The 24,068-nt window shown below is 42.2% G+C and overlaps 1 protein-coding gene across 7 annotated transcripts in view; it reads left to right on the top strand.

Annotated features, from left to right (window-relative positions):
• Positions 1–4,132: 4,132 nt before the first annotated feature.
• Positions 4,133–24,068, top strand: part of SLC37A1 (solute carrier family 37 member 1) — a 36,488-nt gene continuing 16,552 nt past the window's right edge. Inside the window, exons 1-11 of one of the 7 annotated variants that reach the window (XM_059840072.1) lie at positions 4,133–4,286; positions 5,087–5,181; positions 8,403–8,673; positions 10,346–10,427; positions 11,231–11,351; positions 13,271–13,349; positions 14,156–14,291; positions 15,761–15,837; positions 17,636–17,802; positions 18,711–18,748; positions 23,304–23,387. In XM_059840072.1, the coding sequence (XP_059696055.1) occupies positions 8,618–8,673; positions 10,346–10,427; positions 11,231–11,351; positions 13,271–13,349; positions 14,156–14,291; positions 15,761–15,837; positions 17,636–17,802; positions 18,711–18,748; positions 23,304–23,387 (840 nt within the window). In that variant the 5' untranslated portion in view covers positions 4,133–4,286; positions 5,087–5,181; positions 8,403–8,617. Of the gene's footprint in view, positions 4,287–4,385; positions 5,182–8,381; positions 8,674–10,345; positions 10,428–11,230; positions 11,352–13,270; positions 13,350–14,155; positions 14,292–15,760; positions 15,838–17,635; positions 17,803–18,710; positions 18,749–23,303; positions 23,388–24,068 lie in introns of those variants that run through there. The other 6 variants (XM_059840069.1, XM_059840073.1, XM_059840074.1 and 3 more) reach the window with 6 other exon arrangements.

The raw sequence follows: 24,068 nt of genomic DNA, 5'->3' as shown, positions 1-24,068 counted from the left end.
ACCTGCCTAATTCACTCTGTTGGCTCCTCAGCAATTGTTTCTGCAGCCATATCTTGCACTTCCACCCAGTTCTCCAGGAAATCTAAGAGTAGAAATAAGGGCAAAATAACAAGAAAAACGATTCCATTTCCTGCAGGAAGCAGAATTAAATTCTTCAAGATAAGTTCCTCAAAATAGATTTGCATTTTTCACGGACCATGGTCTACATGATGTTTCACAGATTCCATCTATAATAATACAGCTTGGTTGTGTTTTGGCTTTGGTTGTGTTTTTGTTTTAAATTCTGCATTCTCAGAACATTTTTGTTCATTTTTTTGTGAGCAGGTGGTTGAACGTGAGCCCCAGGGAGCCTCCATCCCTGCTCCAGGAGCCACTGATCCCAGGCCACATGCAGCAGCTCTGCCCAGGGCTCCCTTCAGCAGATCCCCAAAAAACCCCACTGCTGCTACAGCCACTTTTTAAACAGATCCTTCCTTCAACAGCATGAGGTGGTTTAACCATCCCACTCTCCAGCCCTCTGGAAAGCCTTGGGAAGAGTCAGAGCAGACAGAGTCCAATAGACAACTCACAGGTTTCAAATAAATGCTGTTGTTTCTGTCTCCTCCAGGCTGACCAGTATCTATCTTTATGTAGGCATCTGTACACAGTTTTACTGCCCCTCCCTGCCTGTGTTCCACATGTTACAGGGTGTTTTCTTCATAAGTCATCTTTAGTACTCAGGTACTGCCCTGTTCTGCTGGGGAAAAGCCTCTGCTGGCCCTGTGGTCTTGTTTGCTGGTGTCTTTTCCTAAAGCTACTAGTTGGTGATTCCCACTGGATTTCTGGCAAGATACAAGCAATGAACGTACCAGTGTGGAAATTCTGTGGCCATGTTAGTGTGGCACTGAGCCAGCACTAGAATTTCTCAACAGACAGGACATAATGTGCTAACTCAGCTTGACAGCTTCCACCCCCTCCAAATGCCCATCTACTCCCAAACACAGACAAAGTCTTCAAAGCCTCTCTTTTTTTGGCTCCTTTGGATTTTTTTTTTTTTTTTTTGTCTGCCAAAGCTCGATGGCAGGTTGTATCTGGATTGCACCCAGTGCTGATGTCAATTGCTTATACAATATTCCAGCTGCTCTGTTGGGGAAACAAAGCATGCAAAACTAATAAAGGCAACCAAAAATCATGATTATATCAGTCCTCAGAATCCTGCTACTTGTCAAGAATAAAGTCTAAGTAAATACCAATTTTTAGATAGTCAAATACCATTTAACAACCCATCATTATGTAAATAAGTTATGAATTTTTTTATTCCCCTAAGACAAAGCAATCACTCTTTGGCCAAACAGATTAGTCTTTTCCAACTGTGCAATTATGAATCATAAAAGATATTTTTATGCAATATACTGGAAAGAAAATAAGTATTTTAATCAGTTAAGGGATGCAATTGTTGGCATCCAGACCTCTGCTCAGCCAGCATCACCTATTCAGAGAAGGAAAGTTAACACTGACATCCACTGACTTCAAAGAGTTTTGCTTTGTCTGGACTTGAGGAGTTAAGAGCACTGCTTGTGAAAGTAAAATTTAACTGTCAACTGGGAAATTAGATTATCTCTTCTGAGAGAAGCACCATCACAAGCACATGAAAGCATCTGCCAACTCACACACCTTGACTTCTGTTTGCTTCTGCAGACAAGAACTCATCTTTTTCTATTTCCTCTGGCACGAACACTTCCCACGGCTTAACAAGCCAAACCACTGCCACACTTTCTACCCAACACAACAACTTCCTGGCCCAAACCCTTCATTTGTGTTTCCTTCTGGAAAGCAACTAGCAAAGCGTGATTTCTGTTTGTTTTTTCTGCGAGGCTCTAGGTTACACATGTTATTTTAAACCTTGTGGGTGTGCGTGTTCTGTTTTTTTAACCATGTAGATTTCCTTTTATCTCTGCCCGACCTCTAGCCCCTCTGTGAGGTTGTTGTGCAACCAGCAGCACCAGTTCCTGCTGCTGCCTCTCCCTGTATTCCTACTTGTTTCATGGCTTCTGGCAATTGTAGCTGCTGGTGACCCACGCTGGCATAGCAGAGACAGCAGCTGTGCCAAGTGTGGCAGCCAGCAGGTTTCAGTGATGCCAGGGGAATGGATTACAGGAAACATTTATTTGAATGGGAGATACAGTTTCTACTTTAAGTATGAAATATATCAGGGTTTTCTGGGGCTGTTTGGCTCATGCTTTTTGCAAGCTACTTGTAACAAAATAGTAAGGTACTCAAGCAAGGTTAAATTCTTTAAGGAATTAAAAAAGGGACAAGGCAACAGCAATTTTTTAAAAAATTATTATTTCACATGATGATGAATAGTTGTTGTGATAATTTGTGAGGGCTAACCATGAATAGAGATGCACTGTGATGGGTCTGACCTTTTCTGCTGTAAGAAGACAAATCTTTTTTCTTGTGTCTTCTTCTTTTTTTTTTTTTTTTTGGATCTGTGCACCAGTCAGAATAGACAGTGCCTGGGTTCCTTCTGGTGCTGGTGCAGAAGTGCAGCCACATGATTCATGCAAATCATCTCCTCAGAAGGTAAGATTGGTGATTATCAAGAGCAGTGCATTAACTTTCCAAGTAAGACATTTGCAGCATTTGGAGAAACCATTTTTTTTTAAATCTCTGATTCACATGTTAAAAATCTCAGCAAGAAAGATGAAATCAATATTTGCCACCAACAAGCTTTAAAGCAGCAGATTTTACAGCACCCACCTGCATTTGCAATGGTTCAGGTACAACTCTGAGACCCTGATTCTGCAAATGTGAAAATAAGGGTGAAGGGTTCCTTTACTGCCTGGGAGGTGAAGGAAAGGTGCTCTGGGATCATGGAGCAAAGCTGAGCACGTGTCCAAGTGTTTGCTATGTGGAGCCTAAGGAACATCACACTGGGAGTCAGAGTTTGCTTTCTTGGTATTCCCAGCACAGGCAGTGCAAGATGAGAGGGAAAAGAGAACAACACTGGACACTTCAGTGAGGGCCTTAAGGGGGTCATTTGCCAGGGACGTGGTGCTCTACAAGGGACAGACACAGATGAATTTAAACCTGCATGAGGTAACTTCAGCAGCTATTCAGTCTTGGATGAGGGAAATAGCACAGGGTTTTTTGCTCTGGTGAGGTGGTCATGATGAAGAAATACACCTGTAGCAGGAAGTGTACATTTATACAAATAAAATGACCTTTGCTATAGGGTTTCTGAAACACAGCAGGATCAGGAAACCAGGAGACAAGTAAAGTAAATGTATTCTTTCCTCTTTAATGAAGTCCTGCTGCATGTTTCCCTTGCCTTTCAGATGATGTTTGGCACCAGAAATACCTTCATGTGTCTGACAGTGCTGCAGGGAAGCACCTGTGCACACCTGCCCAGGCTGGGGACCTCACTGGCAATGCTGGGCAGTGCAGAGAGGTCCAGCCACCACTCTGGAGCACCTAGAGTGGAAGAGGCTGCTGGGGTGACAGATGGGGACAGCAGATACAAGGGAGCATCTTTTCCCTCTCTGGCAGGACAGGGGTGAGCTGGGGCCCTGCCAGAGGCCAGGGGCAAAAGCTCACAATCAAAAATGGTCACACTGGAAGGGACCACAGTGAGTCACAGGTCCAACCTGCCTGGTGGACATGGCACAGGAATGTGTCCAGATGGTTCTGGAATATCTCCAGTAGGGGAGAGTCCACAACCTCTCTGGACAGTCCGTCTCAGTGCTCAGTCACTGTTCAGGTGGAACTTCCTGGGCATCCGTTCCTGCCCATTCCTCTTGTCCTTTTGCTCAGCATCAACAGAGCCTGGATCCATCCTCTTGACACACTTCTTTAGATATTTATACACATCAATGGGATCCCCTTAGAGTTATCTCCTTAGAGGCTGAACAGCCCCAGCTCCCACAGCCCTTCCTCATCACAGAGATGCTCCAGTCCCTTCATCTCCGTCGCCTCCGCTAGAGCCGCTACTTGAGCTCCACACCTCTCTTGTCTTTAAGAGCCCAGACCTGGACTCAGCACCCCAGAGGCGCCTCACCTGGTCTAAACACAGGAGCAGGATCACCTCGCTGACCTGCGGGCACCGCTCTTCCCAAAGCCAAGCGTTCGCTCCGCAGGCTCCTCCTCCGCGGCGGGAGGGGCCGAGGCCGCCGGGTCCCGCCGCGCAGCTCCGGCGGCGGGCGGCGATCCGCAGCCGCGCCCGGCCCGCTCGGCTCGGCAGGCTGGCAGCGAGAGGAGAAGGAAGAAGAAGGAGGCAGCGGCGGTGCCGGGAGCAGCAGCCCGGGGTAGGCAGTGCGGGCGGGAGCGGCCGCGCACCTGCCGAGCCCGCGGCGGGGGCGGAGCGGGGGCGGCTCCTCGGCCGCGGGGCCGCTCGGGAGCGGCGGCCGGGCCGGGCCGGGCCGGGGAGCGGCGGCCGCGGGCTCGGGCGTTCTGTCACTCCGCCGGCCACCGGCGCTCCGCCGCCTTTTGTCTCCTTTTCTCCCGTTTATTTTTCCCCGGAGTCCCTATCCTGCTGGACGGGGAGGGTCGTTTGGGAGGCGCTGCTCGGTTTCGGGGCTGCGGTGGGACCTGAGACTGAGCCCGGCCCTGCCCTGCCTGACACCTGCCCTGCCCTGCCTGACACCTGCCCTGCCCGTGGTCCCGGGGAAGGCGGTGCCTGTCCCTTCCCCGGCTCGGCTCCGCTGCCCTTGACCTTTGGGTTGGCCGGAGCCGCCCTGGTCGCTCTGCGGGTCCCGGGGCACCGAGTGCTCACAGCTGTGCTGCTCTGTGGCTAAGCACGGTGAGCCCTTTCCACCCCCTGCATTAAATAGAAGGAACGCGGCTATTTAAGGCGCCGGAGTGATGGATTTGGCAGGTTCTGGCTCAGGTGCAGAGCTGCCGGGTATTAAGCACAATTTGCATTTGATCCGCGTGTGTGCGAAGGCGTTGTGAGCCCTTAAGGACAGCCGGGGAGGGTTTGGTTAGCCGGTGTCTGCACAGACATTCACAGAATTCATCTCAGCCCCGGGGGAGCTGCGCTGTGCCCGGGCAGGACCTTCCCTCTGCCTCCCCAGCACAGCTGAGCCCGGCTGTGCCGTGTTTGCAGGGGGAAAGAGCCGCTCCCCGCTGTCTGCTTTCCTGAAATAGGGAGGAAGGAATGCTTCAGCCACTGCAGCGAAGGAGCAGTACCAAGTTTGAAAGGTAAATATGGTTTCAAAGTAAATACGGGAATATGGCTTTGTGCGTTGTGGTACAGCAAGGAGGAAGCGGAGGGTTGGTTTCGCTGTCGGCAGAAATAGTTGCTGAAAGTGAAAGAATGTAAAACACTAATTTGAGTGATTGAATGGGACATGGGGCTTCATCAGTAACACTGAAATTTAAAAAATTGTATTCATGAACTACTGGTTATGTGTCGTTGCCTATTAGTGTGATTACTGAAGTATAGCTTGGTTTTTAAAACGTGCTTTAATCTCCAGTAAAAGGTGAAATTTACAACCTGCTATCACAAGTTTTATTGCCATAAATTTCTTTGCTTATGTGTGATGCATTGAGAGGCTCCCTAGAACAGAGGCTGGACAGTGTTAAAGGAATAAAGTAGGGATTTATTAAAAAGGCCTTCAAAGGATGCACCTTGGGCAGTACAAGAGCCTGGCCAAGGCTACACCCAAGGTGATCACAACTTTTCACACTTTTGTAAGTTTTGGTCCATTTCCATGTTGGTTTTAATTGTCCAATTATAGCTTCAGGTTATGCAGTCCCATCCTCCCAGATTGCTCTTCTTAATTTGCTATTGTTTATACTTTTTGGACCTGAAGCTGCAATGGTTCTTGGGCTGGAAAAGGATTTTTTTTGTCTCAAAGCACTTTCTAACAGTTTATATGAAGTTCAGAGTTCTATACTAATGCAGTATAGAATCTGGAAAATATGAAAGTTAAAACTTAAGGCAACATGTGGAGGATATTTTTTATGTTTATTAAAATGCACATGAATGTCAGAGGAACTTAGAAATATGCAAAGACAGAAACAAGTTATTGATATGTAAATGAGAACTCAGATGTTCCTGCCTGCAGTACATAAAATGAAATCAACCCTGTCAAACAGAGTTAGGCTGCTGTTCTCTCTGTGCTGCTGATAGGGATTCTTGTGATGGGATTTATCCTGAGGATACACTGCTGGAAGGTGGTGTGAGTACAGTCTGTGCAGCAGGTGCACAGATGTGCAGCCTGGTGTGACCACTGAGCACTGAAACCTTCTGTAAGATGTGTGAAGTCTTTTCCTGCTTGCACTAGAGCTGTTAAATAGTAACCTGCTAAACAATTGCTTTGCTATAATGATGATTGCCCTGTCCTATTATATTTTAAGAGAACTGTTTAAGGAAGTGTTTGACCTCAGGTGTTTGTCTTTGCTCGCTTCTTGGGTTTTTTTCCCACTAGGTATTTCTGTCATCTCACTTGGTGTGGTTGATGCAATCATATTGGTGTTTGGAGAGAACTGTGAGAGAGGAGAAATGGGGTTTGGGATCACCCTGAAATGAATCTGTTACTGCTGGAGGAAAAATTCACTCCTCCTGTGAGCTACTTGTGCCAACATCTTTTTCTCCTTACCTTTTTTCTCGTACTTGGAGCTATCTGCAGCTCATTTCAACCAAACACAGATAACTGATGAGAAATAGCTGTTTTGAAATTGGAATTTTGAAATCTGACCTAACTAGCCAGCTGTGGCTGTAAGGAGCAATCCCAGATTTTAGTCCTTGTCTTTATGCCCCTGCTGCCTTGGATTTATTCTGTGTGGCAGTTTTATGGCCATGGATTGAGTTAATATTCTCTATTGGATCAGCTGTATTTCAGGGCAGGATTTCTGATGGATCAGGCACCTGAGCCATGGCTGTAGGGCTACAAGGTCTGACACAAGGGAGACAGGGATCTTTATCTGGAGTTGGGAGAGGGGAGGAGGGGGTAGGCTTGCACTTTCTCTAACCTCAGCAACCTCAGAGAGGAGATAGGAACCTTGTGTTGGGCGGGAATGATTATGGGGTTTGATTAATTGCACAGTCTGATTCAGGGCCAGAGAGGGGGTGGAACATGCCAAACAAGATTAGCAAGTCAATTCACTTTTAGGGTAGGAAGGTGGCAAGCTGAACCAGGACACTGTAGAAAAAATAGAGGTATGACAAGAATGTGTTAGCATCAAGGAGCAGAGCCTTGATCTTTTGGAGGGATACTCAGTTATGTAAAGAGGGGGTAGTGTCCTTTATTCCTGGGGAGAAAGCCTGGGTAGGTGGTGAAGCTTTCAAGTTGCCAGCTTGGACATGGCAGATCCTGTTTGTTGTCACTTAACTGGCTGAGGACCAGCAGCTTTGATTTCAGAACAAGGTGAACACCAGCCATGGGTTTGGCAGTTGTACTTTCAAGCTTCCACTCACCTCCCATTGTTTACGAGGAGAGCTCATCCTGAATGCTACCAGCTTCCCATCAGGAGCATGGCAGTGGCTTGTGCTGGCATTAAAGAGGGCTGCCAGGAGGGTTGTGGGGTCCTGGAGGAGTGCCAGGAGGGTTGTGGGGTCCTGGAGTGTCCCTGGATCCTGCTGGGTTTGTGCAGTCACGCCTTTTGCCTACAGCTCCTTTGGCCACCTGGCTCAGCAGCTGCCAGGTAACAGTACAGCCAGTTCCTGTTGCAGCACCTGGAATAAAATCTGGGGGTTTTATTGTCAAGGGGCTTCAGCCCATGTTGGAACAAACAGGAGGAACTTTGTGCCAGTTTGAACCAAACCACTGCAGTCTCGCTGTTCTCTGGGTATTCAGGACACACGTGGTCCTGCCTTTTGCTGCTGTAGGGAGCTCAAGTGGTGAAAAAACTTGGTTTTTCTTTTTCTGAGGCTTTCTGATGATGTGGAGCTTTGTGCAGTGCTGATACTGGGTCAGGGAAATGGAAGAGGGAGTGCTGGTCAAGCCTTGCTGGCAGCATTGTTTAGCAGCACCCACTCTCAAGCTGGAGGAGTCTCTCATTCCAGGCTGGAAACACTACAGCCGTTTTTGAGCAAATTGCAAGCTTGTAAATGTTCCTGATGTGCTCAAACAGATCTTTGTGAGCTGGGGAGTTGCCTGTTCATAGTCATTCTGGGACAAAAGCTGAGTGTTCTGATATAAGCTGGCTTTGGATCAAGTTCTGAGTGCATCTTTCCTTTGTGTCTCCACTGCTTTGTGTCATGCCAAGCTCTCAAAATAAATTATAAATTATAAAATCAGAGAAGGCTGCAATTTATATAGGCTTAAAATTCTCCACTACATGTTTAATGTGAAGTTCAGTGATGTGAATTACTTACCTCTGAAATGGATAATTGCTGATTCAATATTATGATTAGAAGACATCCCAATAACTCAACCAGACTGTTTACTTACCAGCTTCTCTTATTTGAAGATCAGCAGTAAACAAAGGCAGAGTGAAGACTTTGCTACGTTGTGACTGAAGGTAGAAGGAAAAAAAAAAACCTGCAAGGAGATCAGCCCAGCAGCAGACATTCCACTTTAGTGGAATCCACAGGCTTTGTGGGATCTTTGTTACACTTGCAGAAGAACAAATAACACTGCCACACATCCATAATTGTGTCACCTGAAATCTGGTAGCAGCTGTAGTGTAGATGGCTCAGCTTCCTCCTGGGATCCGTTTCATCACTTCATTCTCACGAGATCAGTGGTAAGTCTAGAAGTGGTGGTGGTGATCCTTGCTGTGCACAGTGTGAGTTTGTATCTGTTGCCTTGCTCAGAATTTTTGCTTTCTCATTGTTTAATACATCCAGGAAGAACATACAGTCAGTTGTATGATAAATAAATATTGTTGACCTAGAAAAAGTGAGATACTTTGCTGGGAAACCCAGACCAACCCTTACTAGCAAAGTGTTCTAGAGAATAAAGCCTTTTGTCCTTTTCTGTGCAAGGTATGGATTTGAAAGAATAAATTGCATTTTCAAGATCCTAGGTGGGAGGAGTGCTCAAGATTGGCTTTCTTTTCTTAGCCAGAAGTGTCTTTTCTCCCCATTAATTTGGTGTGTGATACAGACTTGTACAGTTATGGTTTTAGTTCTTGCTAATGCAATATTGAAAAAAGTGAAAACTACCAAGGCCCGCCAGCAAAACCAAACAAAAATCAAATCCTCCTTGCATTAGGAAAACAAATCCTGGAAGTTTTATGGCATCAGTTCATGTGGTTCCTGAGATAGAATACTGAGTCAATTGTGTGTGAATAACAACAACAACAACAAAAAAAAAAAAAAAAAAGAAAGAAAAAGCACTTTCCATCTGAGCCATTTTATGACATTTTCAGTAGTTGAGCAGCAGGAACTAAGTAATTGCAGTTTTATCCCTTGTGAGGATGTTTTCAGTCATGAGGGTGAATAACTCTGCTTGTGGGATGACTCTTTTTCCTGTGAATATGCCAGAATTATAAAACAAGACCCTGGTTATGTAAAAGTTCATAAGGCAAAAAATTATTGAAAAGGGTTAATTAAACATCAGGGAGTGTAGTAGGCAGTGTGATAATCAGATATTTGTATGTATATATGTACTTTCATTTACAGATGTTAATTTTAAGATCAAGGCTAGAAGGAGCCAGGAGACACATTTTGGGTGTTTTTAAAAGCACAAATCCACAAAATGCTTTCCTTAAACAACTGAAACCACAGATAGGGAATAGAATAGACCAGATTATTGTCTTTGTTTAATGCTTGCAGTGACAATGAAATTAAGATGCCCTTTTAATTCAGCTGAACTGTAGAGAAAGACCCAAGGATCCCAGTGAGGCACAAAGGAGAATTCTTTCCCAAGCCCAAAGCTTCTCAATTCTGTTCATGTGCTCCAGTGTCAGTCCCACTGTCCATCTCTGGAAATGACTGATTTCTGTTGTTAGAGGAAGGCAAAAGTAAATCCTAAAAGCAGCAAGAACAGAAGGAGTTCTCCAAACTGACAATTAAGAGAGCCATCACTTATGTCCTAGCAACCAAACCCAATGAGACAGGGAGGTGTGGAATCTGCCTCTGTGTATTGAGCTGATGTTTAATAATTTTGAGCTGATATCTAACAGCCCCCAAAGGAGGGTTGCACACCAGGCAGGTCAGCTCTGTGGGCTCAGGGCACTGCCATGTTGTCCTGACTGTCCCCATGTGCCACCAGGCTCCCTCCCATGGCCACATCAGAGCAGATGGGAAGCAGCATAACTGGGAGGGTGGTTCTTCAGGCTGCTGGAGAGCTCAAAATAATTATCTTCCACTGTTCCAACATTATCAATGACTTGTGTAATGATTCAGTGTGACTTGGTGCTAAAAGAAAATCTCAATAAAATAATTTTCAATTTTTTTTCTTTTCTATTGTAGGTATAGAGCTTTCATTTTCTCTCTCACCTTCCTGCTATATGCCAGCTTCCATCTCTCAAGGAAACCTATCAGTATAGTGAAGGTAAGAGAGGTGTTGCCCTTGTTTAAACATCCTCCTGCTCCTGCCAGACAAGGATGTTGTTGTCTTTTTCAGTATTTCCTGTTGTGGAAGGCAGGGTTAACCTTTAACTTGAAATGCCTTCAAGATGAGAGACTGATAAAGCTGGCACACAGTGATATTTGCTTGATAAACTTTAGTGAGACCACACCTAGAATACTGCATGTAAGTCTGGGGTTTGGGCTGGAAGCAGCTGTGCCTGCACTCAGTTCATGTGAATGAATCTAATTAGAGATATTTGAGAGATTTGCATTCTTATGGTTGAGGAAAGTTGCTCATAACTGATGAGTTGAACATTCCACTGGCATTTACAAGAGTGTTCCCAGTACTGTTGAGCATCATGGTCATCATTTTCTGTACCCCTGTAGTTGTTCCCAGTGAAGCTGATGACACAAGTTCTCTAATTCTGGGTTTGTTATTTTAATCTTCAGTGTTTATAACTTGTCAGACACAAGCCAGATTCCCCAGTACTGCATTGCATAACACTGAGGAGTAACAGTGGGCAAAGTACTTGATGTTACTGCAGAATTTCAGAGATTTTCACTGTCAGAACCACCAGTTTACTGTAGAATGTTTTTTTTTCTAACCATGTAATGGTGGCTTCCCCCAGCAAAATACCAAGCAATTAATAAGGGCCAACAATTTCACTGATTTTGGTAGATTTGACACAGGTACACATAAATCTAGAATTGTTAAATTCCTTGCTGTAAGAGAGTTATCAGTCCCCAATTTGAATTTTCCATTTTCAAATGTCCTTTCTGTTTCAGGGAGAGCTGCATAAGCATTGTGCAAGCCAAGTTGAACTTGACTCCTACAAAGAATATGCTGCCCAGATCCAGCCTGTCAAAAAGCCATTTAATGCCTCTCAGTGTGGATGGGAGCCATTTGGTAGGGCTTGCCTTTTTTGGTTTTGTATCTTTATTTCCTAATAATGAGCTGATATTCTTAATTAGATCATTAATTATTATATATTCTTGTTTAGCTATTTATTTAGATATGAGAGATGTGCATGGAAGGGGTGTTTTGTTTTCCATGTCCTCACTGATTTCTCCACAGAAAGTGAAGTTGTGGCTTACCTTAGGATTTTTTGCCACTTAAATAAGTGATATTATTTTACTTAGTCACTTAAATAAGTGATACTATTTTACTTGTTATATCTTAGAGATGATTTCAATAGATCAGTTTTCACTCATAGAATGGGTTTTGTCTTTAGCATGTCTGCTTAGAAAAAAGGGTGAAGAATAAAATCAATCATTATTATTTTCTGCTTGTTTAATTCCAGTAATCTTTTAAGTGAAATTACTTGGTTCTTATCTAAATTGGAACTTTGCAGAGTCCTTATCTGCCTGAAGGAATATATTTCTCTCCATTTTAATGAAGAAAAAGGGGGAGACTTCATTGCAGGAGAGACTTGACAACTTACTGGATAGTTTATGAACCTGGCCTTTCACTTGAATAGAAAAAAAATATTTGCCTAGTGGACGATTAAATTTTAATTTTATTGTATTTGACTTTAAATGAGACTTTGAATCATTCCTTGACACTTTTACTGCTCCCAGAAACCTCAGTGAAACAGATTAGTCCATTCTGTCAATGTGCCAGTCCACCCCAGTCTGTGTAGCCATACATTCTAATTAGTCTTTAATTAGTAATTAAAAAAAAAGTCCTGCTCTCTTCAAAGATAATTAAAGATCTGAGCTCTGGGGTTTCTGGGGACAAAATCCAGTGTATTAACTCCTGTTTCAGAGTCTACTGGAAAAATTCAATCCCCCCAGGTTTGAATAAGGATGCACTTAAAGCTGGGCAGTGTTTCTTGTCCCTTGTCCAAGGGGGGATTGAGTTTGTTTGTCTGAAATATTGATTGACTTTTTTTAATGGAGTCTTCTCAGCCCAAATGTTCTCCTTTTTCCATGGACATTATTGCCAAGCTGCCCCCTTGGATTGGCACTCTAGATTTGTTCTTTCAGGTGTTTTTCTGGCAAAGCTGGGAGTTCTGCCAGAAAAACACTGAGGAAGGAATTTGCTTTAATATCTGTGACTTTGTGCTCAGAGCCAATAGCAATTGTGGCAATTTATTGAAAATAAATGCACAAAATGTCTGGATATGAGCTCAGCTCCCTTGGGAGTTGACTTGGTGTTTCCATGGGGGTGGAGTCCCTTTGCTCCCTCTGTGCTGTCTGCAGTTCCCATTTAAGTGTGATTGTGGTTGTTTGCTTTACAGGGTAGAACTCTGGGGTTTTTTTGAGCAGAACTTCTCTGTTCTTTGTGAATAGCTGGAAAATTAAAAACAAAAGGCTTTACCCATTTTTTAAAAATAACTTTAATATTTTAAATATTATCAAATAACTTTTTATTTTAAAAATATTAAGCTGATTGTTTAAAAGCCTCTATGATGATGGATTTTTTGTTTTTTTAGACATTTTGACTGTTAAGACGTCATGCTTTTGCAACTCATCTTACCACTTTTAATCAAGTCTGTTAAATTGGATTTTGGATTTTCTTTTGCCTAAGGCCTTTTAAGAAAAGGGCACCTTGCTAATAACTGATGTTTCTTCTCTTCCAAAATGCTGTTTTAAATAAGGTAGAGTTTAGGATAGGCCTGCCAATATTTTCCTAATATCTTAGAGGCAGAAGGGTATTTTTTTGTTAAATAGAATATTGGCAAAACATTTGTTGAAGTCTAAATGTGCCTAATGGAAATTGAATGTCAGTGCACATTCACTGGCATTTTTGTTGTTATATGTAAAAATGGTTGGGAAGTAACTAGCACATTTAAAGTGACAATTTGTTTTGAAAATTATTCTTAGATAAGAGCAACTACAAACAGCTGCTGGGAGCTCTGGATTACTCATTTTTGTGTGCATATGCAGTTGGGATGTATTTAAGGTAAAACCCCACTCTCTTTACTGTTTATTTATGAGGTTATTTGACTTCTGTGATATTGTGTTTTCCTACTGCAGAGGTTCTGATGGAGAGTGAGAAATTGATTGCTGAGGGGAAAAAAGCCAACATGATTCTGAGCACTAGTGGTATCAATCTCTGATACACAGAAAGCTTTTTAGCTGCACCAATCTTGCCTGCCTTGTGCAGGAATATTTTCCAGATTGAAGTCTAGCCTGTCTTTTTTTCATGTAGAATGTAAATCAATCAGTCAGTCAATCTCCAGCCAGTCTCCAAATTGCACTGATTGCATTTAAATTATTGTCCTGGCTTTCTTTGGTCAAAGAATGGGAGCAGACACCTCCTAAAATAATACCAAGCCCATCATAAAGTGTGCAGTCTTAGCTGCTGTGTGGAGATGCTTCTTTTTATTGACTAAAGCCAGAACCTTCATGACTTAAATCATTAGCAAGGGAGACAAGTCTCCCTTTCAATGGCTGGAGCCACAGAATTGGGAAATGACTCTGTAAGTAAATGACTTTGAATATGCTCCAGATGAGTATCTCCCTGAAAGATGCTTGTGCAGATGTCAGAACTCAGCAATTAATGAACTTTTGTCAGGGCTTTTTTTCCCTTGTCAAGTGCTAAAAATTGCTCTTTTGCTGCTGCAAAGGCAAGCAGCACTTAGCAGTAGAGTTTCTCTTTCACCAGAATTTTAAACAACACAAAATATCCTTCATTTGTGAAGGCTTTTGGGGTGTGATCTCATTTTTAATGATGACTTTTCTCTTTATTTCCTCCTCAATTCCAAGTGGACTCATCGGAGAGCGGCTGCCCATCCGCTACTACCTGACAGGGGGGATGCTGGCCAGTGGACTCTTCACTGCAATGTTTGGATTGGGTTATTTCTATAATGTGCATAATCTCTGGTTTTACATCATGGCCCAGGTAGGCACAGTGTGAATTTAGACACTCAGAGTTCCTCCCATGGTGCTGTTTAGGGTGATACTGGGGTTTTTTCACCTGCACACAGTGATGGTTGGGTGGGAGGATGTAAATTCTGGAATAGCTTGTTGATGACAGGCAGAAGTGATAGAGTGGGTACCCCTAGGCTTTATTTTTGAAAAGTGGTGGGGTTTTTAATTTAGTTGAAAGCAAATTAATGTGTTTCACTCTGTGTCAAATCAGCAATCAGATCTTTGCAAGCTCAAATGCGTGTGAGTTTTGAAACAAGCGTGTTTACTTCTGTCAGTCTGCCAAGACCTGAGTGACACATCCTGGCTTTCTCTGCAGGAAAATTCCATTTACACTGCTAATGATGAGCAGTCTCCCACCCTGGTGTGGCTGGGAGCAGGCAGCTTATGTAACCAGGTTCACTGTGGGAGATTTTTCAGAGCTCTGGTCCGGTGTCACAAGAATTTTTACCATTGGCCAAGGTGGAATTTAGGTCAGGACCGGGCTAGGGTTGGCAACGGGGTCATTTTGAGCAGGTCTGCACTTTGCACTGCTGCTTCCTGTGTTGTTGCAGTAACACTCTCACCTCTGGCACATCTGCATGGCAGTCAGCAAGGTGGCATGCAGAGATACTAACCTGGCACAGCACTTCTGTAAGCTTGTCATCAATTAATCTGTGATTAATTAATAACCCCAGCCCTCTGGCATCAGCGGTTTTCCAGGACAGGAAAAACCTCCTCTAGGGTTGAGCTGACTGTGTCTGCCCTGTGGGATGTGGTCAGTGAGCCCTATAACTCCAGGGGGGGGTCTCACACCACCAGCCCCATTGGTTTTTGATGCATTTTGTTCAAATGCTCATTGTGCATGTGAGGTTTTGTATTGGGTATTTGTGTTATGGTGCAGTTGTAGACAGGGAGCTTTTTAGGAGTTGAGTTAATGTTCTGTGCAATGTGGAGACTGAAATAGTTCTTACTTCACCCTGAATATATTAAATTAAATTCCTCCTCTCAGTTTATTTACAGATGTCTGTTAAGCATTTTTAAGTTACCCAGTCTCCCCTAAAGTTTGCTGTTTTTCTGCTTTATTTGATTGCAAACATGCTTTGCCATATGCTCAAGTTGAGATAAGTGTTATGCTGCTACTTGACTGTGGGGAATTCACTTCTCTTTTCAGCTCAGAGCAGTGTGATTTTTGGTAAATATGTGACTGAATTACAATATTCTGTGATTTAAATCATAAACTTATTATAGAGATGGAGGTAGAGGGAAGATTCTGCAAAACTTGGTAACTTGTTTATTCTTGGGGCAGGGGGGAAAGAAATGCTTTCAAAACCTCCCACTAAATTTCTAAATTCAATGCATTTCTGTAGACTTCCTTTTCCCAAAGCAGAACTTGGCAGGAATTGTGTAGGAACCTGTTTTATGGCAGGAAATGTTTATTTATTATTTTTTATATACTTTCAGATAGCCAATGGGCTGGTGCAAACCACTGGCTGGCCAAGTGTCGTTACATGTATTGGCAACTGGTTTGGAAAAGGAAGGTAAATGATACAAAATCCAAAGCTTTGGAGGTACAGATCAATACATTCTGGCTGTGATTCTGTAATATCTATTTAAATATCTTTCTTAGGCTTCTGTGGGTTTTTTAGGATTTTTTTTTTTGAATGAAACAAAGCAGTTAGACTCTTGAGAGGAGCTTCCTTTGTTATGCTGCCTAATTTATATATTGGTTTGGAACTGTCTCCCTCATGTCAAAACAGTGTTCTGTGGTAGCTCTTCTTCAGATGAATTATTTCAGAATTGTATTAGAATAATTCTTGTAAATATAAACAGTCTAAAACTACTCTTAGTAAAGGCTGTTATTATGCCATTTTAATGTGAAATTTCCTGTGTTTTCATTTGTGTTTCCAAACAGTTGTCAGGGCATAACTGTAAAAAATACCTTTGTGTAATGTCTTTTTTTCTAACACACTTACATAAACTTGAAAATTTAATTTAGAAGACAAAATACAGACGGCAGCTGATTTAATCTTTCTTTTATCACCTTCTTTAAATCATCAGCTTTTTTTTTTTTAATCTTAATCCTGCACAGTGATCACTCATGATGTTTATTTTGTCACACCATACAGCAATTTTCCATAAATTTTGCAAGAGCTGCATGCCAAACCCACTGGCTCTGATAATGGTTGATGCATGTAGCAAATAATAATGCTACTGTGGTACCATCCTTTGTACATGTAGGGCATTATTGTTAATCAGTTCCGGAGAAGGATGTACTGACATTCAGTATTTGATTTTTATGTACACCACAGGATAGTTAAAAAGATGTTAGTTAAAAAGATGTAGCCTCAAACTAATTTTCCTTTAGGAAATGCAGAGGATGGTAACTGTCATATAATATTGAACAAGACTGGGGAGTCTGTGCAAAATAAATACATTTATTTAGGCTTTGCTTTGTGCAATAGCAGCATCCTTTACTTTTAGGATGCCACACAGTGGGCTGGTGAGTAGGGCTCTGGTTTAAGTGTCAGTGACCTGGTCCTTGTTTTCATTCTGCTCTAATTCCATGAAGCATGAGCAGAACTCTTAACTTTTGTCTTCAGACCATGAAAAAGATTCTGTTTAAGTTAGGCTGCTCCAGGTAAAATCCTGCTGAGGACAAGGCAATTTTCCCATGACTTAAAAGGGAAAAAAATCCCTGTTTTCATGACTTCAGTGGGATTTTTGTGCTTTATCTTAGCTCAGATGGAGCTGATGTGCAGCAGCTCTAATCTGGGATTTCCAGGCAGGCAGGAACCTGGTGTGTGCTTATCCAAGCTGGTGCAGGTGTCACCTTCTACAGAGCCCAGCAAGTCCAGAATGGGATCAGAAAATATTGAATTTGCTCCCCCTATCCTCTACAGTTTGTTTTCTTCTCCACGACAAGTCTGACATGTCCTGCAAGCATCAGGTTATCAGTGCAGTGTGTTTGCAGGAGGATTTTTATTCCCAACAGCATCAGGCTCGGTATCCACATGCTACACAACATCAGCATATTTGTTTTAATCAGAGAAACTGTCCAGAAATATGCAAGCCCTAGTTCTGGTTTTAAATGCCAGGAAGGGCAGGATAAATTCTGTCATGCACGGAGGATTTACAACAGTTTTATTACTATGTAGGTGCCTTGAAATTGCCAGGTGGAGGTTGTAGCATAAATAAATGATCAGATAAAGAACCATAAGACATATTTCACTGACACCACAGCTGCACAGCCATTTTGATACGCTTTTCTCAAGAGATTAATGCTATTAGCGAATGTTTGTGTGTTTTGTTTTGTTTTTTTTTCTTTTTTTAATGCAGGAGAGGTTTGATCATGGGAGTCTGGAATTCACACACTTCAGTGGGGAATATCTTGGGATCCTTGATTGCTGCTTACTGGGTGTCCACGTGCTGGGGTCTCTCCTTTGTGGTGCCTGGGGTCATCGTGGCTCTCATGGGGGTTGTTTGTTTCCTGTTCCTCATTGAACGTGAGTGTTCACTGGGACACAGCCATGGAGGGCTCAGCTGTGCCCCTGCTTAGAGAGCTCCTTCCCAGAACACTTGGTGGGGAAGAGCCTGTGTGCCTTCAAAGAGCTTTTCCAGCAGAATCACTGAGGTTGGAAAAGCCCTCCAAGGTCATCAAGTCCAGCTTTGACTGGTGCTGCCCAGAGCTCTGAGTGTCCAGGGCACCTCCAGGGATGGGGACTCCAAACCTCTCTGGGCAGCCCCTTCCAGTATTTAACAGCCCTTTCAGTGAGGAAATTCCTGCTGCTGGCCAAGCTGAGCCTGCCCTGGCCCAGCCTGAGGCCGTTCCCTCTGCTCCTGTCCCTGTTCCCTGGGAGCAGAGCCCAGCCCCTCCTGGCAGGGGATTACAGACAATAATAAATACAGCAATAAAACACCCCTGAGCCCCCTTTTCTCCAGGTGAGCCCCCTCAGCTGTTCCTCATCTGGTTTGTGCCCCAGACCCCTCCCCAGCTCCCCTGACAGTGACACTTCAGAGTTCAGCCCACTGTCCTGCCACCAGCCCCCAGGTCCCACCTGGCTGCAGTGAATGTTCTGTGCTGCCATTCAGCCCCCACCATCATCACCCTCTGTGCCATCAATGACAGGAGGCAGCTGAGGGAGCAGCTTTTGGCACTTTAAATTAGAAATGAAAGAGGAATGCCCCATCCCGTCCCTATGCAGACATGGGAATTTTTGTTTTACTGGAATTGTCCTGTCTCAGGAGGTCAATTTTGGCAGATATAACAAGGATTCTGTAACTAGCTGGACTGCCAGAGTAGCACTTTTTATCTCTACTGTCAGTTTATTGTCTGTAAGTTACACTATTAAAAACTGCTTTAAGAGATTTAGGCTTGTTTTCACTATTAGCTCTGTGTGGTATTTTATTTCAGATCCTAAAGATGTCAGTTGCTCCTGCACACCATCCAGTGTAAGTAATTGCATTTTCTTGTTTGATTTTTTGCCTCCTAATAGACACATTTAATAAGATGGCTCTGTGAATCAGATTGTGTGTGTGGCTCTTTGTGCCAGGCTGTTCTAACTGATGCTGTGCTTGAGGCAATGATTACTCCTCTGTGCTTCACTGGTAAACCAGGAGCTTATTTTCTCTCAAAGTAAATGAATCAAGAGGTGAATTGATTTGTTTTGGAACAGATGATCTTACAGTAAACCAAGTAAAAACTGTTCATCTCTCTTTTTTTTTTTTTTTCTTTTTCTTGAGTTTTCTTAATTTTCTTCAGTCTTCCTGAGCATCTTTGTAGGGTGTTTTGTTTAAGTATTTAGTATTAAGGTAGGTAAATAAGTAATAAATATTATTTATTTATTAAGTATTTTAGAATGTTGTGTCAGAGGTGAAAAGATTTCCCTAGGAAGTCCCAAGTTACTGTGTGAGATGATTCCTTTTCTGCCTCATGAACCCAAGAGGAAGAAGGCAATCCAAATGGAATTGGAGAAAAGTAAAAAGCAAGGAAAGGCAAGAAAGAGCATTAGGAAAACCAGCTGTGTTTAACTTCTCATGACAGAAATGTCATTCCTGGCCCAGTTTTGCTCAGGACTGTGCTCACAGGTCGATCTTGTTTTGTGTTCCCTGAGACTCTGCTCTGTGTTTGTCTCTACTGCAGCCAAAATCTGGAGCAGTTCTTGCTCCAGGCTCCCAGGAACCTTGGGCAGTCAGGTCTGCCACATTTCCAGGTATTGTTTTGGAATAGTAGAGGGGATTGTCAGAGCAGACCATGAGGTTTCCCATCTCTGAGGGCAAATCAGGGCTGTTGGTGAATGTCTCACAGGAATCCCACGTGGGAATTGTCTGTACATGTGAATCATGTGAGCCATGCATTTTCTTTGCCAGGCTCACAGGTAGATTGTACAAATTGTACATTTTTTACCCCTAATGCTTTCAGGTCAATGGAGTTTGAAATGCTCTTGAATAGGAACTGAAGGCAACTTTTCTACTCTGTGTTCTCTCTTCCAGTTAATTTTTTTTTTAAATCTTTAATGAAGCACTTCTGATAAAGCTTCTGAATGCTTCTGATGGTCTGTGGAACTTCCTATTTTATTCCTATGAGACAAGGTGGGCTCACACTATGCTCTGTATTTTTCTTTTTTTTCCTCTTTAATTTCTTAGAAGTAACTTCAGTAAATCTTGAGAGTATTTGAAGTGGCTCTCATTGCCTACTGTTAAGAGTCCCATTTTCCTTAGATTTTATATAGTTCAGAGCATTGTTTTTACAGAATATCCTGTTAAGCTTTATGGAAATAAATATTTATTTGTTTCAAATACACTTCAACTGGAAAGCATAACTAAAGAGCTCTGCACAATATGTTGCTCATATGGCTCAGTGAGCTAGTGTGGAAAATTCTGACATGGAACATCTACTTATCATGATACTTTTAACAAAACATTTAGTATTTAGGAGCAATTTCTCCCAGTTGCAGAAAAGGAGGAGGATTTGACTCAGTCTTCACTAGAGCAGCAGCAGGGTCACTGCCCCAGGCTCACTCTCACTGTGTGGGATGCATTTGACCTCCTGTTTCCCTGGAAACCTCACTCTGCAGAGCAGAAGGAATCACTTCTTCCTCCCCTATTCTCATTTCACATCTGGAAATCTGGGAGGAGTTTATCACAGGGCTTCCCCACTTGCCTTGGACCCTTCTCAGGTTGAGGTTTGCCTTGTCCTGGGGAGCTTTATATCATTGGAACTGCCCAAATACTTCACTCCTGAGTGGTCTGCAAGGGTTCTAAGCCCCTGTCCAAGGGGCTCACAGCTTCTGTTCACCACAGACAGGTGGCCTTAGAAATTAAAGAAATTAATTAGGCAGGAGTTCAAGATGTCCAGATGTAGATGTGGTGATGACAGCTTCTGACTGTAAAGCAAAGTGAGTGCTGATTGAAGGGAGGTTGATGTAGTAAAATAGGGGGAAAATATTTTATCTGTTTTGTACAAGGGCTCTGTAATTTAGCAGGTGTAAAATACTTTCTGTCCTTTTTTTTTTGGTTTTTTTTTTGATTAGTCATTCTGTTCAACCTGAACAACTTTATGTACTTTTGCAAATAGTTAGAAATCTTTTTTTTTTTTTTTTGAGATATTAAATATACACACTTGCTTTTCTCCTAAGGCTGTGGCAGCTAATTTTGGCCAGATGTCCTGGGTAGGTGCAGGCAGCTCTGCACTAAAAACTAAATCTCCTTGTGGAAGAATGAGGCCAGTTAAATTTAAGCAGCACTAAAATAAATGCTCGGCACGAGGGAAGGCCTTAGGGTTTATATTAAGATTGAGAGATCACAGTCCTCTCTGTGTGATGCCAGTCTTGGATGAATTTGATCTAATATTTATTTTCAGCATGGTCCTGAGCCCAATATTTCCACAGAGTTTGTAGTGGTGAGTAATCTGATTTCATTGAGCTGTCCAAAGCCACAGATGGAGAGTCAGGCACAGAGCCTTGAGCATGTGGTTCTTTCTCTTTATTCTCTGGTTTCCTGGGCTGTGCTGCATTTGCCTGAATTCATCTTGGCTCTGATTTACCCATCTGAAATTTGTTTCCAGATAAATACTTGAGGACAATAAAGTGCTTCTAAATCCTGGCATTGGAGGCTTAATCTTGACTTTCTGAAGGGCTGTACCTATGACTAATGCCAGAGAGAAGTCAGTGGGTGTTACTCAGAATTGCTGCACTTCCTTTATGAGAGTTAAAGAGGAGATTTAATTTTTTCCCCCCCTTTGGGAAATGTGATTTAGAACTGGTTTTATTGCTTCTCATCTTTTCTCCCTGTGTCTTTTTTTCCCCCCATAGTTACATCACGTTCATACAAACTCGTCTTTGTACTCTGAGAACTTCCTTTGTATCAACTTTGCATTCCCAGAAAACTTCCCTCCCTTAAACTCCTGCTGCAAAGTGCTTGTGCATTTAAAAATTACCAGGCTGCAATTTTTATCTTCTGAAAGGGAGGAAGAAGCCTAAGTATTAAATGTGCAGCCTCTCAGTCTAGTCCTTTTCCCCAGACATTTTCTCCTCACTGTAGTAAATCTTATTTTTTGACAGTCAAATGAAAAAGTCATTCATTTTTCTTCTGCTGAGCTGCTGATTATAAATGTAGATGACTTGTCTCTAGGTGATGGATTTTCTTCCCTGTGGATTCTTGTAAATCACATTTTTGACAAGAGCCAGATTTTCTGTAAGATTAAAAATCTGTTTTATCAGACCCTGGGGGCTCAAGTGTAGTTGGTTTATTTTGAGGAATGCATGTCCAAAACTGCTTGTGCCTCAGCTCTGAACTGAGCTGCAGAACTACCATAGTTTATCCTCAAAAGTATTTTTTCCTTTTAGAAGGATTTGATTGATGAAGGGCAATTTGTGTAAAAACCACTGAAATACATACTCTTGATTTTTTTTTTTCTTTCTTTTTTTTTTTTTTTTTTTTTTGGCAAGGGGGAAGAATTACCCAGTGATTGATTTTGAGCTGGATTGCTCAGTGAGGATTTGCATTCTTTTTTTATTTGTGGTGGTGAGCTTGAGGAGGGGGTTATTTGGGACAAAGTTTTTAGGGCTTTTTATTTTTCTAGCTTTATTTTTTTTTTTTCACTGTGGCATCCAGTGTGTGATTAGACACTTCAGCATCTCATCCCTGAGGAATACACAGTGCTTCTTTTGGACTTAGCAATAGGTTGTCCATACCTGACTGCAGACCTGCTTTAGAGCTGTGTATTTAATTCAGCAGGCAAATCTGAATGTCCCTGGTAAATCTTCTTAGACTGAAGATCTCAGAATGGTGTTTTCCAGTGCATTCCAATGGAATTCACTGGAATTCAGTGAATTTTGGTGTGAACTGACACAGGAATGTACTTGTTAATAAGTGAGGATAAAAAGCAAGTCCATCTGGTGCCTAAAATGTAGATTTTTGTCTCCTTTTTTCTTCTGGAACTTGCTGGAGGTGCTCAGACTCCTCATCAATACTCCTGTCCACAAGAAAACAAGAATTTATGGGCTAAAAGTATTTAGTCTTACTGGTTTTTTTACTGAATATAAGCTAAAGGGATGAACTTTTCTCTTAAGGGGATTAGGAAAGTTAAAAAATCAAGGTTTTCATTAAGGAAATCAACTTCTGTAGTTGCTGTTGGAATTATCTGCTTAAAGCAAAAACTGAGTTTGCAATGTCAGTAAGTTCAGTAGAGGAAAAAGCAGCTAAAGATGTTGAGAGGGGCATGACTGTGCTCTGAATTCAGCTTCCTCTGTGTAAAACCAGTGTGAAATCAGCCTTCAGATCCATTTGTGAGTGCATTTTATGTCCATTGCCATAGGTCTGTATAAGAACTTGAAAATCTCAAAACACACAGTCATCACATTAAAGATAATCCAGGTTATGTTTGTTACAATGCACAAAAACTTTTTCTAGAGAGATGGTTGACACTAATGTAATCCTAAAAAAAAAAAAAAAAAAGGAAAAAAAAGCAGAAAAAATAAAGAGGTTTTTTGTTTTCTTTTTTCAGAGTTCTAAAACCTTCCTGAACGGTGCCTCTCGGTGCAGAATCCAGATGCCAACCTTAAATGCTAAGGAAAATGGCAAACCTCAGGTAAAAAACAAAATATTGCTGTAAAATAGCATAGAAGACTTCTTAAGGCTCACATGAAATATTTACTGTTTGTAAAGATTATTCCTCTTTTTATGATGCTGAAATCTGCTTCCATCTTCACACACAAATGTAACTTCAGAGGAGGGAACTTAGCATTAGCTGCCATAAATAATGCAGACTGAGCTGTTTGAGATGGCACTGCTTGCTCAATTGGTCTTTTTTTATTTTGTGATCTTGACACAATTCCATCAAAAATAATGCACTGCAAAATGCTTTAAAGGCAGCCCACTTGAAATATTTAAATGATGTATATTGTGTCCCATCCTTGCAGTCTCACTTCTCTCCCTTTTTCTTTCAAAAGCTGTCTGTACTTAACAAGATTATATGTGGAAATGGAGAGTTCTAAATATACACAATTATTCACAAAAGTCTTGCTTAAAACTCATAACCATAAGGACTGCTATTTCTCACTAGAAAATGAATTCTGGACTTGCCCATTTTGTGGGCAAAATACCATTTTATCTTGTGATGGACATGAACTGAAAATTTCCATTTGAAATTTTGTGTCTGTATTCAGTACACTTGGCACATTGTATCCTGAGAGGATAACTTTTTTTAAACTTCTTTCACACTTTTCCAGGAAAATAGAAACTTCCTGTTCTCTTTATCCTTTGCCCATAG

Source organism: Haemorhous mexicanus, chromosome 2 (assembly GCF_027477595.1).
Source record: "Haemorhous mexicanus isolate bHaeMex1 chromosome 2, bHaeMex1.pri, whole genome shotgun sequence".
NCBI lineage: Eukaryota > Metazoa > Chordata > Aves > Passeriformes > Fringillidae > Haemorhous > Haemorhous mexicanus.
This window is presented reverse-complemented; position numbering and strand designations above follow the sequence as displayed.